Source organism: Salminus brasiliensis, chromosome 15, assembly GCF_030463535.1.
Source record: "Salminus brasiliensis chromosome 15, fSalBra1.hap2, whole genome shotgun sequence".
Lineage (NCBI taxonomy): Eukaryota > Metazoa > Chordata > Actinopteri > Characiformes > Bryconidae > Salminus > Salminus brasiliensis.
Window position 1 is genome coordinate 32,841,476 of NC_132892.1, and position 15,000 is coordinate 32,856,475.

Consider the following 15,000-nt stretch of genomic DNA (forward strand, 5'->3'; position numbering starts at 1 on the left):
ACAAATGTAGCCATTTTATGTACTATCCCAACCTACCAGTGAAGCTTCCACCACAATGTGTCCTCTGAGTTTTATATAGAATAATGATGATGGTAAAATAGTGGAAAACTGAGCAATTACAGACTGTTTTGCCAAACAATGGCCTAAAAAACTCCACTAATACTGGATTTAAAACATAGATTTTAAGCTAAAACCTTCTGAAACTTCTGGAGAAACACGGTGTTATTACATACAAGTAGACAATGGAAAGGCAGAACTACTTGAGGTGTTGCCAGGTTCTCGATTTTCCTCTTACTCTCAATGGTGGGTGGTGGAGAGCAGAGGTCATCTGTTACTTCCTTGACAAATTTTTAGGGGTTCTTCAATTGGAACCTGTGGAGGAACCTCTTGAGTTGCTTTGAGGAACCTTCAAAGATCTCTTTTCTTCTAAAAAACGTTTCCTGAAGGTTCTTCAAAGCAACGTCCTTGAAGAACGTCCAAAAGCTCCTCAAAGAACTTATACCTTTAACCAGAGGCTAGAGGACTGATGTTTCTAAGGGACCGGGACCTGACAAACCTGACTAATTGGGTTCCTTTTTATGGTCGTTATGGTCCTAGAACCACTTCCTAGGTTTTACTTCCTAGTAAAAGTGGACGTACACATTTCACAGAGTATTTCTAGAGAGAACTACTTCTTAGCTTTGGGTTTTACTACTGATACTAACCAAAGATTTGCTTGTAGTACTGACAGACTTCTCTAAAAAAGGAAGCTAGATAAGTTAGCTAACCTAGGAACCTATCTGGAGCTGGACGTTGGCTGGAAGAAAATGTGGAAGGTCCCAGAATTTGTTAAATGGACATACTGTGGATCCCCAAAGGCGAATGTTCCCTTGTTGAATCCTGTGACTATAAATTTAACGATAAGCCGGAACTGCACTTCATGAAGGGCGCTAGCTTTCATGCACGATTGGCCTTGTAAAAAAGGGGTGACAAAGATGATGGTTTATGTAAAATCTGACCTATTTAGCCTACTGGCCCACTAAACTTTCATCTGTGAAGTGATTATGGTTAGATTCAGTGGGAGAGAGAGTGAGGAAATGAATGAATGGCAGTGTTAGAATGACATTGTTACCCCCGTCGCTCCATTATGGACTGCTGTGCTCTTATCAGAAACGAGTAGCACGGGAGTGTCGTAATGCTCTGATTACCATACCACCGTTTTGGGCCAATCACTAGTCGTCTGAAGCCATCCTTCCTCTCAAAGGCGAAGGCAGAGGCGTAATGAGACCCTGCTGTGCTCAAACATCTTCATTTGCAGAGTCGCTTTGACCCCGAGAAGCCTCGCAGTAGCTTCCCTTGTCTTTCCATCCTTCTGTCTTTTGTATGAATATTAATAACGCTTTAAATGTAGGATGTAATGTAGAATTAATCTAAGAATGTAAATTGTGATATACACTGAGGAGGTGGAGCTACAGTCTCTCATTAGGGTGAATATTAATAAGGCTCTAAATGTAGGTATTGTGATATACACTGAGGAGGCGGAGCTACAGTCCTCTCTTACCAGGGTTTTGTAAAGGTTCTTCTGCTTAGCAACAGAACACATTTGTGGGCGGAGCATGAACAGGTCAGCTGGACTGGATTTTGAAAGCACTTAGACAGTGTGTCTGTCTCCATCACGCTGAGATCACGGTGAAAGCACAGCCTGTCCTCTCTGGGCAGCCAGATGTGCCGACATTGTTCGGTTTCAATGACCAGAGCCGCTCGCCGAGTCTGCACTTTAAAAAAGTTCTTTTTCGAGACAGAAATAGACTGAAAATGGTCTTCTAATATAGAATGTGAGGAATCCTGTGATCAACACACAGTTGAAGTGAGGCTCTCTGCTGTTTGTAATGATGATTAGGAGGCTTAACAGGCTGCTGCTTAGATGCTTCTGATGCTTTTGGCCTAATAAATATCTGAACTCTGAACATAACATAAACCCTGAATCCAACCGAACCCTGAATTTAGCCTTAACATCAAATGAGCATATTTAAGAATCTGAGACACTTTGACAAGAACCAAACTGTGATGTTCTGGATGACCACGCCAGGTCTTGTGCGGTGTTCCCAGGGACAGCCAGTGAACCAGTGACAGGGTCATGGGTGCCCAAGGCTATTGATGCTGATGGAGGTCCCACCTCACACCTTAGATACCACAGGATACCTTCAGATGTCTTGTTGCGTCCCCATGCCTTGACGTGTCAGAGCTGTTTTGGGTGCACTACGGGGGCCTACTCAATAAGGCAGATGTTAATGTTATGGCTGGTTTGTTTTAAACCAAGTTTTAACCTCAACCCAAAGCCTAAGATTACCTAAGATTGATTCTAGCTTTAACTGAAACCCCAAACCTAAACCTAATTTCAACCCAAAACTTCAAACCTGAACATGAGCCTCATCCTGAACCTAAACCTGAAGGCTTTATCTGCTGCTAGTTAGAGGAGGTGTGCTGTGGAGGCGTGAGGGACCGGCTGAGCGTCGACTCTGTCCTTCAGGTTCTCACTAAACGCTGCCAGATCTTTTGTTGCTGGTGTCTGTAGTCATACAGCCCTCTCTACCACTCTCTCTCTCTCTCTCTCTCTCTCTCTCTCTCTCTCTCTCTCTCTACCACTCTCTCTCTCTCTCTCTCTCTCTCTCTACCACTCTCTCTCTCTCTCTCTCTCTCTCTCTCTCTCTCTACCACTCTCTCTCTCTCTACCACTCTCTCTCTCTCTCTCTCTCTCTCTCTGCAGCTCTCTCTCTCTCTCTGCAGCTCTCTCTCTCTCTCTCTACAGCTGTCCTCATACAGCTCTTCACTCTTTACAGCTCTCTCTACCGCTCTCTCTCTCTCTCTCTCTCTCTCTCTCTCTCTACAGCTGTCCTCATACAGCTCTTCACTCTCTACAGCTCTCTCTACCACTCTCTCTCTCTCTCTCTCTCTCTCTCTCTCTACAGCTCTCTCTCTCTCTACAGCTCTCTCTCTCTCTCTCTGTCTGCTCTCTCTCTCTCTACAGCTCTCTCTACCACTCTCTCTCTCTCTACCACTCTCTCTCTGCAGCTCTCTCTGTCTCTAAAGCTCTCTCTTTCTACATCTCTCTCTCTCTCTCTCTCTCTCTCTCTCTCTCTACAGCTGTCCTCATACAGCTCTTCACTCTCTACAGCTCTCTCTACCACTCTCTCTCTCTCTCTCTCTCTCTCTCTCTCTACAGCTCTTTCTCTCTCTACAGCTCATCCAGTTCTTTTTTCCGTTGCAGCCTCTGTACCACTCCAGCGCTCTCTTTCTCAGACTGCTGTCCGGTGCCTATTTCCTGGAAGTAGAGTAATTCACTCTGAAGCTTTCACTAGAGGCTGGCAGTGCTGGGCTGGAGGCTCAGTCTCCTCATCATAGGTTCCTTGTGATCATAACAGAACCATTCTTATAACGTCATATATAATAACGTCGTATATAATATATATTTTACCATCAACAACATCACATACAGCCATGTGGAAAAATTAGCACATCCCATAAGAGCTTTCTTCTTCTGTCTATTTTGTCTTTTTAAACTCACACATCTAAAGAAACGTCTCTAATTAAAAAAAAAACTTGTAGAATTAGACTCAGGAGCAGAACATCAGCTGCAGATGATCAGAACATGGTTGGAGAGGATTATTCTGGAGGAGTCTTAGTGTCTTATTTAAACCTCAGATGTTTAGTCTGGTCTGATCTGGATTGATGTTGAAGTTGAAGTGAGGTGGTGAAGAAGATCACCATCATGGCCAGATCCAGAGAGCTCTCTGAGGCCTTCAGAAAGAAGGGTGGAGATGTTGTAGATGAGTCTGGGAAGAGGTTTCAGAAGATCTCAGAACAGTTAGAGATCAGCCACCGTTCCACTGTCCACTAAATCATCTACCTGAGGAACAGCTGACCAGCATGGCCAGGTCAGGACGTCCCAGCAAGTTCAACCCAAGAGCAGAACCTCAAGACGAGTAAAGAAACCTCCGAAAGTCCTAAAATATCGTCATGATAGCTGATAGATTTCTCTCACCACAGCTGATGATAAAGTACAGCATCTACCATCAGAAAGAGACCAGGCTAGGCAGATCTTCAAGGGAGGTGAGCAAGGAGGAGACCCTTACTGTCTGTTTTTGTTTTTTTTTAATTTGATAATAATTTGATATTAAAAGCTGTGCCTGTCACGAATGGATGCATGCTTCATAACACACTCACAATGCTGCGCTTTGTGTTGTGGCAAGAACCTTGTACATGTCTCCTTGCTGGCTGAGACATTCACTCACACTGCACGGAATGAAGGGAGGGCCTCGATATGAATAGAAAATCCTGGGTGTTTTTCTTACATGGTAGCATAGAAGGTTAATCTCCAGTTCTTCAGACACAGTGTTCACAGCGGTCGTGAATGGAGCCACCCTGTTCGGACGGGATGCGTTTTACATGGGGATTGATGGCTGATTTGCACGGGGTAAGAATCTTGCCATAAATGACCGAATTGAGAGGGGCTAATCGATTTACGCACCACCGTCCCCTCAAAAAGAACAGTTCTAACAGTTAGAATGAGATTTTAGTGGGGAAATGAGCAGCTACATGTATGTAGGCTATGTGCTAGACTGCGCTGGACAATGACTTGGCCTAAAGCTGCCAGAAGCATTGCACAGCTGGAGGAGTGCTTTGGCTCGTCTTCTGGATTTGACTGAGGTTTGCCACAGATGTAGAGACCCGAGGTCTCCGTGCTGTTTACAACCAAACGAAATGCCTCCTTGTGCACCTCTACATTTACATTTACATTATCTTATCCAGAGCGACTTACAAAGTGCCTCAGCTAGTTAAACACAAGACAATAAGGTGACCATAGTACTCTATTCGCTATTCGTCCAAGTACTCTCAGAAGAGGAGGGTCTTCAGTCTGGGTTTGAGGACAGCGAGTGTTGGACTCTGCTGTTCAGACACCCAGGGGAAGCTCGTTCCACCACTTTGGTGCAGGACAGTAAAAAGTCTGGACGCTCGTCTTTCATGGATCTTAAAGGATGGCGGGTCGAGTCGAGACATACTTGAAGCTGGAAGGGCTCTTGGTGCAGATCTGCTTTTGAACATCGCCATCAAGTACGGAGGAGCTGGCTGGTCCAGTCTTGGCTTTGTAGGCCAAAGTCAGGGTTTAAATCTGATGACCTGTTTGATTCATCGTATGCTTTGATTTGGTTTACCTGAGAGCTGGGTATATAGGGAGCAAACAGTTCGTTTGTGGTTTCCTTGGTCAAGTTCCGGTTTTCCCGAGGACGTCTGAGAGAGTCCGTCAAGTTCAAGTGCATATCGCTGCTCTGGTTACTACTTGGTCGCCTTGGGGATTTGGCGACTAATCCCTTAGTTCCTGCTCAAGTAAAGTAAGTTTAGTTGCGCCTGACGTTTTCCTGGGTTTTCGTTTGTTTTCTTTTACTGGCCCTGCCAATGGTTATTGGTTCTAGCATTATCTCCCTGTTTATCTTCCCCATCTCGCCCAGCTCCCTGCCTACCAACCAGCCTCAGGTGGCTTTCATGTTTCGCCTCGTTTGCTTTGTCACGTTCGTTTTCTTTATTCATTATCCCCTATGTTATTGCTGCACTCTTGTGTTTACTTCTTGTGTTTACGAGTGTTCACCCGTCATTGATCTAGCCAGTCATGACACCATTAACATACCCTGAGGGTATTTTTACAGCGTGCAGATAAAAGGCGACGGAAAATTACTGACAGCGCATTCGGACGGGACTAAAATCATTGAGAAACTCTGGTAATAATTACATTACTCCACCGTTCCATGGAACACTAGCCCCGTCTGAAAAGGGCTTAACACTGTTTAATACACTGCAAATGTCTGGCCTTCAAGATTGAGGGATACAAGTAGAGTGTTGCTTGGCAAAATAGTCCCAGGAATCCCTGATTTTTCAGATTTGCCCCTATCATCAACATTCCATATCAAGCTCAGAAGACACATTGTGGTGGTGGTAGCTTCACTGATGGGTTTGGATAGAAAGTAAATGTGCTATATCTGTGTTGTAGTCCTGGGGGCTCATGGGTCAACCAGAGTCTGTAAGTTTCTCCGCAATGAACCACTATCTCACACCGAACCCCCACTCCGAATGACTGTTTACTGGGAATCTCAAGCCCAGTAAGAAACATCAGTGGAATAGTGGTCACTTCAAGATTTTTTAGTTTTCTGTCTTTATGATATTATATATATATCTATATGACATTGTACTGTATCTCTACTGTGCAGAGAAGAAGGCTTTCTACCAGGTTTTGGATTTGCATTTAGAGACAAGAGCGTTAGTGATGTCAGGATGTTGGATGGATGATCCCCACCCCACCTCATCATCCACCTCAACTCAGTATCCCAAAGTGTTAAAGAAAGATGGAGCTCCACCACCATCCATCATTCCAGAGAACACAGATTGGGATAAGCCTGGCAGCATTAGGCAGCATGGAACCATTAGCTTCATGATGTTGATCTGCTCCAGAGAGTCCGACTCTATTGGCAGTACTTCTTCTGTACAGGGACTCGACCATCTGTGCAATGGGCAGAAGAGATGTCCACCAACATTTGGACACTTAGTATATGTTTTAGATTGAAAACAGTGAGCAGTTATTCCTCAACTTGAGCTCGATGTGTGTTGGTGAAGCTAAGCTTCGTACTGTCTGCTACATCACGCACTGCACGGCTTCCATTGTGCGGCAGGCTTGAGGGTCAAACCGCTAAACGATGCTACACACTGCTACTCCAATCTCCCATCTCCCAGCAGCACCTTTTCAACAGCCTCTGAATGGGGTTTCCACTTCTTTCTGTTTTGCTGGCCTTCATCGACTTCTCGAGAACCTGTCCTCGACTGCCGGGTTGTGTTTTTATTTTGCGCCGCCGAAACCAAATGAAAAAAGCAGATATTCAGTGCGGATGTTGGGCTACTGCTTTCTGCTCCGTTCACCTACGCAGTTTCGCGCAAGGCTGTGGAGAAGCTGCATGCTTCATGTGTTAGTCATCGCCCTCTACTTGATGAAGCCCTCTGCTGAAGATCTACCACAGTATCTAGCCGGGCTGCACCACATGAGCAAAACTAGACTGTGCACGATGTGTGCAATTACATAATAGAATACATAATCCAATACACCCTCAGAAACCCACCTGGAACATCTGCAAGCTTTTGCTGAAGCTTTCAGAAGACCTGATCAGTCCTGTAGTGCTTTTCCCACAAACATGTTCAATCTTCACCTTATACTTTTAGAACTGAAGGGGCTTCATCTGAGGGTACTTCTACAGCTTACAGATGAAAGGCGACGGGAAAGTACTTCACCCCACCTTCCCATGGAACACTAGCTCCTCCTCTTCCTCAGTCCTATCTCGCAGTCCATCTCCTCTAGTTTAAAACTTAAGCCTCCTAGAACTCCAGCCATGTTTTTTTCCTCTCCTGCAGCTGAAGAGTCTTTTCAGTCGTTACAGCCATATGTTACATTTCTGTATCTGTTATGATAATCAGACGTGTGGAGGTGTGGATCTTTAAAGAAAAGTATGAATGTTACCATATTTCTTTTTTAGATAAAAAGCAAGGGAAGCTGTTGGAAGAGTCCTCGTCCAGTGTGTGTGAGGAACCGAGGAAGAGTCCCACTCTGAAGGGGGAGGATATACAGGCCCTGGCCATCAAACCTGAGCATTTAGAAATGGTAAAGGAAATCCCAGAGCTTCTGGAGAGCTATGCTATATGCCCAAATGTTTGTGGACACCCCTTCTAATGAATGCATTCAGCTTCTTTCAGTTGCACCCTTTGCTGACACTGATGTGCAAAGGCACACAGACACACAGCTTGTCTAGTCCCTGTAGAGAAGAAGTGCTGCCAATAGAATAGGACCCTCTGGAGCAGATAAACATGGCCCTATTGGCACCATGCTGCCTAATGCTGCCAGGTGTGGGCTAGAGGGGTCTAACCCCCAGCATTGAGCTGTGTTCTCTGAAATGATACATTTATTTTTTACTATAGAGCCTCTCTGTCTGTTTTCATACAGATTCGGGATCCTCAGCCCCCAAAAGATTCCCCGAAGCCCCGAGCGTCAACCCGAGTGGCAGTCCGGAAGGTGCGCCCTTGTGAGGTGGTCAGAACAGGTGTGACCGTTTCTGTGGCAAGACCTCTCCCACAGGACGCTACACCTCAGCCACTGGACTACACAGGTGGGAGGGCCTTTGTCGCCACCGTTGGTCAGTCTGTGGCACTACAAGCTGAACTGAGTGGGCTTGGTTCGAGTTTTGGGTTTCTGGGTTTGAGCATGGAGGCATCATTGAAACTAACCATAAGCTCAGTTTCTGATGCCCCCCACTATAAGAACATTACACTTACAGATTTTTTTGGACCTTTCCCAAGGGCCAGGAGGTCCACGCTTTGATGCCCAGGGCATGGTCTTGCCCCATAGCATCCTGGGAAGTCTGGAGGACTTTAGAAGAGAGATGAAAGCCAGAGGAGAGATGGAGGTAAGGTTCTTGCCAGTTTTTTAATCAGCAGATTCAAATTAAACACAGACTTAAAAGGATAATCGTTAATTTTAAGGTATTTGTTTTTGTTGCCATGGTAATTTAGCATCTCCATCAAGTCTAATCAAACTTTATTTGCCAAAAATATGCATAAGAACTAGCGGAAGGAAGCCTAGCTAATGTTCATCATTCTTCTCTTACAGCTTGTTAAGAGAATTCCTGATCAGAAGATACAGCGACCTCTGGAGGCTGAAGATCAGAAGATAAATGAGCAGACCAAATCCCACAAACAGGGTGGGTGGGATCTCCAGGGCCACGCCCTCCAGCACTGGAGTTATCACATGGCAGAGAGACGCAGACAGCAGAACTTCATTGCACGTGAGTTTGAAACCTGCACTTCAGCCTAACATCATCTCTCCTGAACCGCCACTAATGTAGACCCTTCCTCTCTGAAGCTACGCTTTAATTCCACTGCATCAACTTCTTCTGAACTTCAGTCTCCAGAACCCGAGCCTTCTAATCCCGCAGCATCTGTTTCTCTTCATGTAATTCCACATCTTCATTCTACTTAACTTTCAGAAACTGAACTGAATCTCATCCCACATCTGCAGCTTCTACTGAACTTGAATTTTCAGAGCTCGAACCTTCATGCCATCCCACAGCACCAGCTTCTCCTGAACTCTTCAAATCTGAGCCATCATTTCATGCAACAGCATCAACTTCCTGAGCTTGATCCTGAATCTCAGTATCCCACAGAATTAGCTCCTTCGGAACCTGGTTTCCTAAAACCTGATCTTTTGTCTCATCCCTCATTATCAGCTTCTTTTGAACCTAAACTTGAGCCTGATTCTTCATCTCATCCTACAGTACCAACTTCTCCTGATTCTTCATCACATCCAACAGCATCCAGCATCCACAGCTTCTTATGAACCCAAACTTCCAGAATCTGAAACTTCAAATCATCCCACCTTCTTAGTTTCTTCAGAACCTCAACCTTCCAACCTGATCCTTCATCTCTTTCTACGTTTTCTCCAGATATGTATCTCATCAGAACTTTGATCTCACATGATTTGGCATCAACTTCTTCTGAACTTCAATCTCCAGAACCCGAGCCTTCTTCTAATCCCGCAGCATCTGTTTCTCTTTATGTAATTCCACATCTTCATTGTACTCGACTTTTAGAAACTGAACCTGAATCTCATCCCACATCGTCAGCTTCTTTTGATCCTGAACTTTCCGAACTCAAACCTTCATGCCATCCCACAACACTAGCTTCTCCTGAACTCTTCAAACATCAAATTTCATGCAACAGCATCAACTTTCTGAACGTGATCCTGAATCTCAGTATCCCACAGAATGAGCTCCTTCCGAACCTGGTTTCCTAAAACCTGATTCTGTCTCATCTCACAGCACTAGCTTCTCCTGATTTCCTCCATTGAAAACCTTAATTTCATGCAACAGTAACAGTCTTTTCGCTTGATTCGTCTTCCTGTCACACAGCATCTTCATCCCGGACTTGATCCTTCATCTCAGTATCCAACAAAATTCGATCTTCTAGAACCTGATCTTTTGTCTCATCCTACAGTACCAACTTCTCCTGATCCTTCATCTCATCCAACAGCGTCCAGCATCCACAGCTTCTTATGAACCCAAACTTCCAGAATCTGAAACTTCAAATCATCCCACCTTCTTAGTTTCTTTAGAACCTGAATTTTTCCAACCTGATCCTTCATCTCTTTCTACGTTTTCTCCAGATACGCATCTCATCAGAACTTTCAACTTCTTCCTTATTCCTGAATCTGAACTTTCATCTCATTCCACATCATCAGGTTCTTCTGAGCCTAGACTTGCAGAACCTAACCTAAACCATTCCTCAGCTTCTCCTGAATTCATCTCCATCTCAAACCATCAGTCTTAGACTTCAAGATTGAATAAATTAGTTGGATTGCAGGTGCAGAATTTTCAATAACGTATATGCACATATATGTTTGCCATTAGCCTACATCATACAGCGCATCCCACCACATGATTAACACACATGACTGACAAATTCATTTCATATTTTGTTCATTTCATCGTAACTCATAAGCTCCTAGCGATGCCTCTGCATGGTTCAGCAGAGTCGTGATAGCGGGGCTAGTCACAGCGCAGTGATTAAGATCGTCTTATGAAGATGTGATGAGTGGTGAGCCTGAACACCGAAGCCTACATACTCTCATAAAACAGCCTCAGCCTCACCTCACTGCAGTTGCATAAAGCTGTGTGAAGCCCTGGGGGCTGTTGGAGCTGCATTGCGTAACTGATCTCTCCGGCTGTGTTCTATAGGCCAGGCTACAGGTCCGTATTTGGAGATATAGCCACAAACTAGTGAGTCAGTATACATCTGATAACCGAGGTTATGGGTAATCCCTCTCCTACATAACACTTTGCCTCGTGTGTGTGAAGCTCCACATAGCACGTCCACTGGCTGGCACACACACACACTCACACACACACACAGCAGGCTGAATCATTTGCCGGTGAGCTGGCGTGCTTTCCCCACGAAGTGCTTCCCGCCGTGCTGACAGTAATGAGGACCACACAACCTGCAGCTTTCAGCAAGTGCTTAAAAAAAACAATAGAAGGTTCAGAAAGTCACATTTGCACATTTTCTCCCTTTACCCTGAACATACCCCACTTCCTGCTCAGGTCAGGATCATCTGGTCAGTAGATGTAGCCCACCTGTAGTCCATTGCATCAGCCCAGACATGTTAAGTCTTAATTATAATTAAATTTATAATAATTTTCTATGCTGAAACAAAGTATAATGAAACTGCTTCATGTAAACTCTTATAAGCATGTTTTCCTCGGATTTCCATTTAAACAATTTATTTACCCCATATAGTCAATGAGCCAAGACTAATTATCCAGCTTTTTAAGTTCCATCCTTAACTTAGACCCTCTTGTTTCTGTATAGTTAGTGTATTCTGTAAATGTAGAATATTTTTCTATTCTTATTTTTTTCTGTTTAGTTATAGTTAGTATATATAGCTCTATAGTAGTATATTTAGCTCTGTATATTTTGTATATATTGTAGTATATACGATACACACAAGCGTTATGTATATTTAGGATATTTCTGAATATTTTGTATGTTTAGTTCAGTATATTTAGTACATTCATTATATTTATATATGCAGTATATTTAGATCTGTATATTTAGTACATTCATTATATTTATTTATGCAGTATATTTAGATCTGTATATCTAGTACATTTATTATATTTATATATGCAGTATATTTAGATCTGTATATTTAGTACATTTATTATATTTATATATGCAGTATATTTAGATCTGTATATTTAGTACATTTATTATATTTATATATGCAGTATATTTGTCTCTGTATATTTAGTACATTCATTATATTTATATATGCAGTATATTTAGATCTGTATATTTAGTATATTCATTATATTTATATATGCAGTATATTTAGATCTGTATATTTAGTACATTTATTATATTTATATATGCAGTATATTTAGATCTGTATATTTAGTATATTCATTATATTTATATATGCAGTATATTTAGATCTGTATATTTAGTATATTCATTATATTTATATATGCAGTATATCTAGATCTGTATATTTAGTACATTTATTATATTTATATATGCAGTATATTTAGATCTGTATATTTAGTACATTCATTATATTTATATGTGCAGTATATTTAGATCTGTATATTTAGTACATTCATTATATTTATATATGCAGTATATTTAGATCTGTATATTTAGTACATTCATTATATTTATATATATGCAGTATATATAGATCTGTATATTCAGTATTTTCTGTTTATTATATCAAGTATATCTGGCTCTAAATATTTAGTATAATTAGTATCATTATCAATACATTACAATTTTCTCTTTAGCCTATATAATTGATCAGCCAAGGAAGGTTAAATGTTGTTGTTGTTGTTGTTGTTGTTGTTGTTGTTTTCTCCACTGAAACGCTTTAGAAGAACATTATGAATTTAAAACTTATGAAATTAATAGTCACATAGTTACATCCTTATTTCTCAGTTGCAACTCCATGAAACATCTCATGTACAAAATTTTACCCTTACTTTAAATAGTCAATCAGCCAAACCAGGTTGTTGAAAACATAAGTATGCAGCTTTTACATGATGTGACATGCTTAGAACATACAGAATTGCATCGGAAAATTACATTGCATTAAAAACACATTTCACATTTGCAATGTCTACCTCAGTTCCTACTGTATCCTCATCCTTCTCCTGCATTGCAACTTGTGCAAATGTTATTCCTGATCTTTATTTCTATACTTCTGTATTATATTCTGCATACTCTAATACCTGTATACTATAAGATCCACATAAGAATATATATTTTAGGTGCACATATTTGTCTATATATATATATTTGTCTACATATATATATATATATATATATATAATATATATATATATATATATATATATATATATAGTTAGAATAATAAGATCTGTCCCAGACACCACTTCTAGACTTGAGCCTAGACTTTTAGCACTGTGCAGAGCTGTTCTGACTGTCAGTTTTAATAATCATAATTTATATAATATGAATAATATTACATACAAATATTGCTCAAATCCAAACGGTGCAATGTATAATAGCTGTTAAAGTGAAGTGGAAAAAAAAACTCACTTCCCATAATTCTGTCAAGTCAAATTTATTTATATTATTATATTATAGCTTTTTACAACTGTTGTCGTCACAAAGCAGCTTTACATAATTAGTAATTAATAAAAGACAGAAAAAAAGAAGAAAGAAGAAATAACGTAAGACATGAAGGATCAAAGACCCCCAGTGAGCAGACCCCAACGGAGACAGTGGCAAGGAGAACCTCCCTCAGAGCTGGAGGAAGAAACCTTGGAAGGAACCAAGACTCACAAGGGGGACCCGACCCGTCCTCCTCTGATCAGAACTATTTATTAATTATTGATAAAAATGACTAAACCAGATACAGCAGATAGTTAATAGTGGTGATATTATTAATAGTGCAGATGGTTTATTAGAGTCCATTCAGGTTTGAACATGGTCATTAAACAGGTAGCAGTGGTAGGAGGGTGTGCAGCTGGTCTGGTATGGGTGGGGGTGGGACTGGTAGGTGGCAGCTGGTCTGATGCAGGTGGAGGGGACCTCAGCAGGCAGTCTTCCAGCAGGTCGGGCTGGGTGACCATTTACTCTGAGAAGGTAAAAAGAGAGAGAGGTAGTTCTGAATTCTGTGTGTTTTCTGTGTGTGTTCTGTCATACAGAGCTGCTGCAGAAGCCAGTGGAGGAGCTGCTGATGAACCAGGCGAACAGATTCAGAGAGATTCAGGAGCAGAGAGAGGTCATCAGCAGAGGCCTGCCTGCCCTGCACCACGGACATGTGAGTACCATCCACCTCCTCCCTCTCTCCCAACTCTCTCGCCTTCCTCTAGATCCTGATCAGGGCTCAGCAGCGGTTAGAGCTCTATTGGGCTGTTGATGATGAGGGTTGTGGGTTCGAGACCCGGAGCTTGGCAAGCTGCCACTGTTGGGCCTTTGAGCAAGCAAGCCGTTCACCCTCTCTCTTTGCTCCCTGGGTGCTGGAGCTTCTGATAGAAGCTATAGAAGCTGATAGAAGCTATTTAATGCACCTGCACTACACACACACACACACACACACACATGTAGATGCATGATAAGACTGGATTTAGGGAGTCCTCATGCTTCTTCCTCGGCTTGTGTTCTAATTGGCTGGAGCCTGACACCGCACTCACTGCCATAGATAATGACCTGGTCGTGACCCTTCTCACTCTACAGGATTTCGACTCGCAGACAGGTCCAGATATTTAACTCGGACGGGTCGCGTCTTTGGACAATTCACACATAGAGATCTTGAGCCGATGTTGAAGCCCCCTGAGCTGCGGTCTTCACAGCTAAACTGAGACTTGCTCTAGTGTTGAGCTGCTGAGCTACAAAGGGGTTGTCAGACCATTTCCTACAGCGGACCTCTTCAGATTTCTCCAGTTTCAGATTTCTTCGGATGGTGTGAGGAAGCTTTCGTCACCACACTCTGGCTTTATCTGGAGCTTCTCTAAAGGACAAAATCTCCACTGTTAAGAGCGCTAGCTCAGTAAATACTGTGGTAGAGAGGCAGGAACACAGTCTGCTCCACACTGCTCTTATACATATGATCGATTTGTGCACCACAGCTTTGTTAAACTCAAAACTTCTTTACTTGAAACCCTAAAAAACCTTCATTTTTATATTTCCTCAAAAGCCCTGCTGCTCACTGCAGCTCACGGATTCCGGTTGTACCATTTGAGGTCTCTGTGCCATTTCAGGATTTCTCCAATGTCATCCAAAACATGAACAATTGTGTTCTAAAACTTTTGACCAGTACACACCTCTTCCTGCTGGTCCAGGTGAAGTGTGTCATGATTTACACTGTAATTAAATGATCGGCTCTCTCACTTTTGTAGATGAACAGAACAGCGG

At 42.4% G+C, this 15,000-nt stretch overlaps 1 protein-coding gene across 1 annotated transcript in view; it reads left to right on the forward strand.

Annotated features, from left to right (window-relative positions):
• The window catches only part of mycbpap (mycbp associated protein), a 40,715-nt gene that overhangs the window by 5,926 nt on the left and 19,789 nt on the right, over positions 1-15,000 (forward strand). The window contains exons 2-6 of the mRNA XM_072657457.1: positions 7,551-7,675; positions 8,015-8,177; positions 8,368-8,474; positions 8,678-8,852; positions 13,791-13,906. Coding sequence (XP_072513558.1) covers positions 7,551-7,675; positions 8,015-8,177; positions 8,368-8,474; positions 8,678-8,852; positions 13,791-13,906 — 686 coding nt within the window. The remainder of the gene's footprint in view (positions 1-7,550; positions 7,676-8,014; positions 8,178-8,367; positions 8,475-8,677; positions 8,853-13,790; positions 13,907-15,000) is intronic.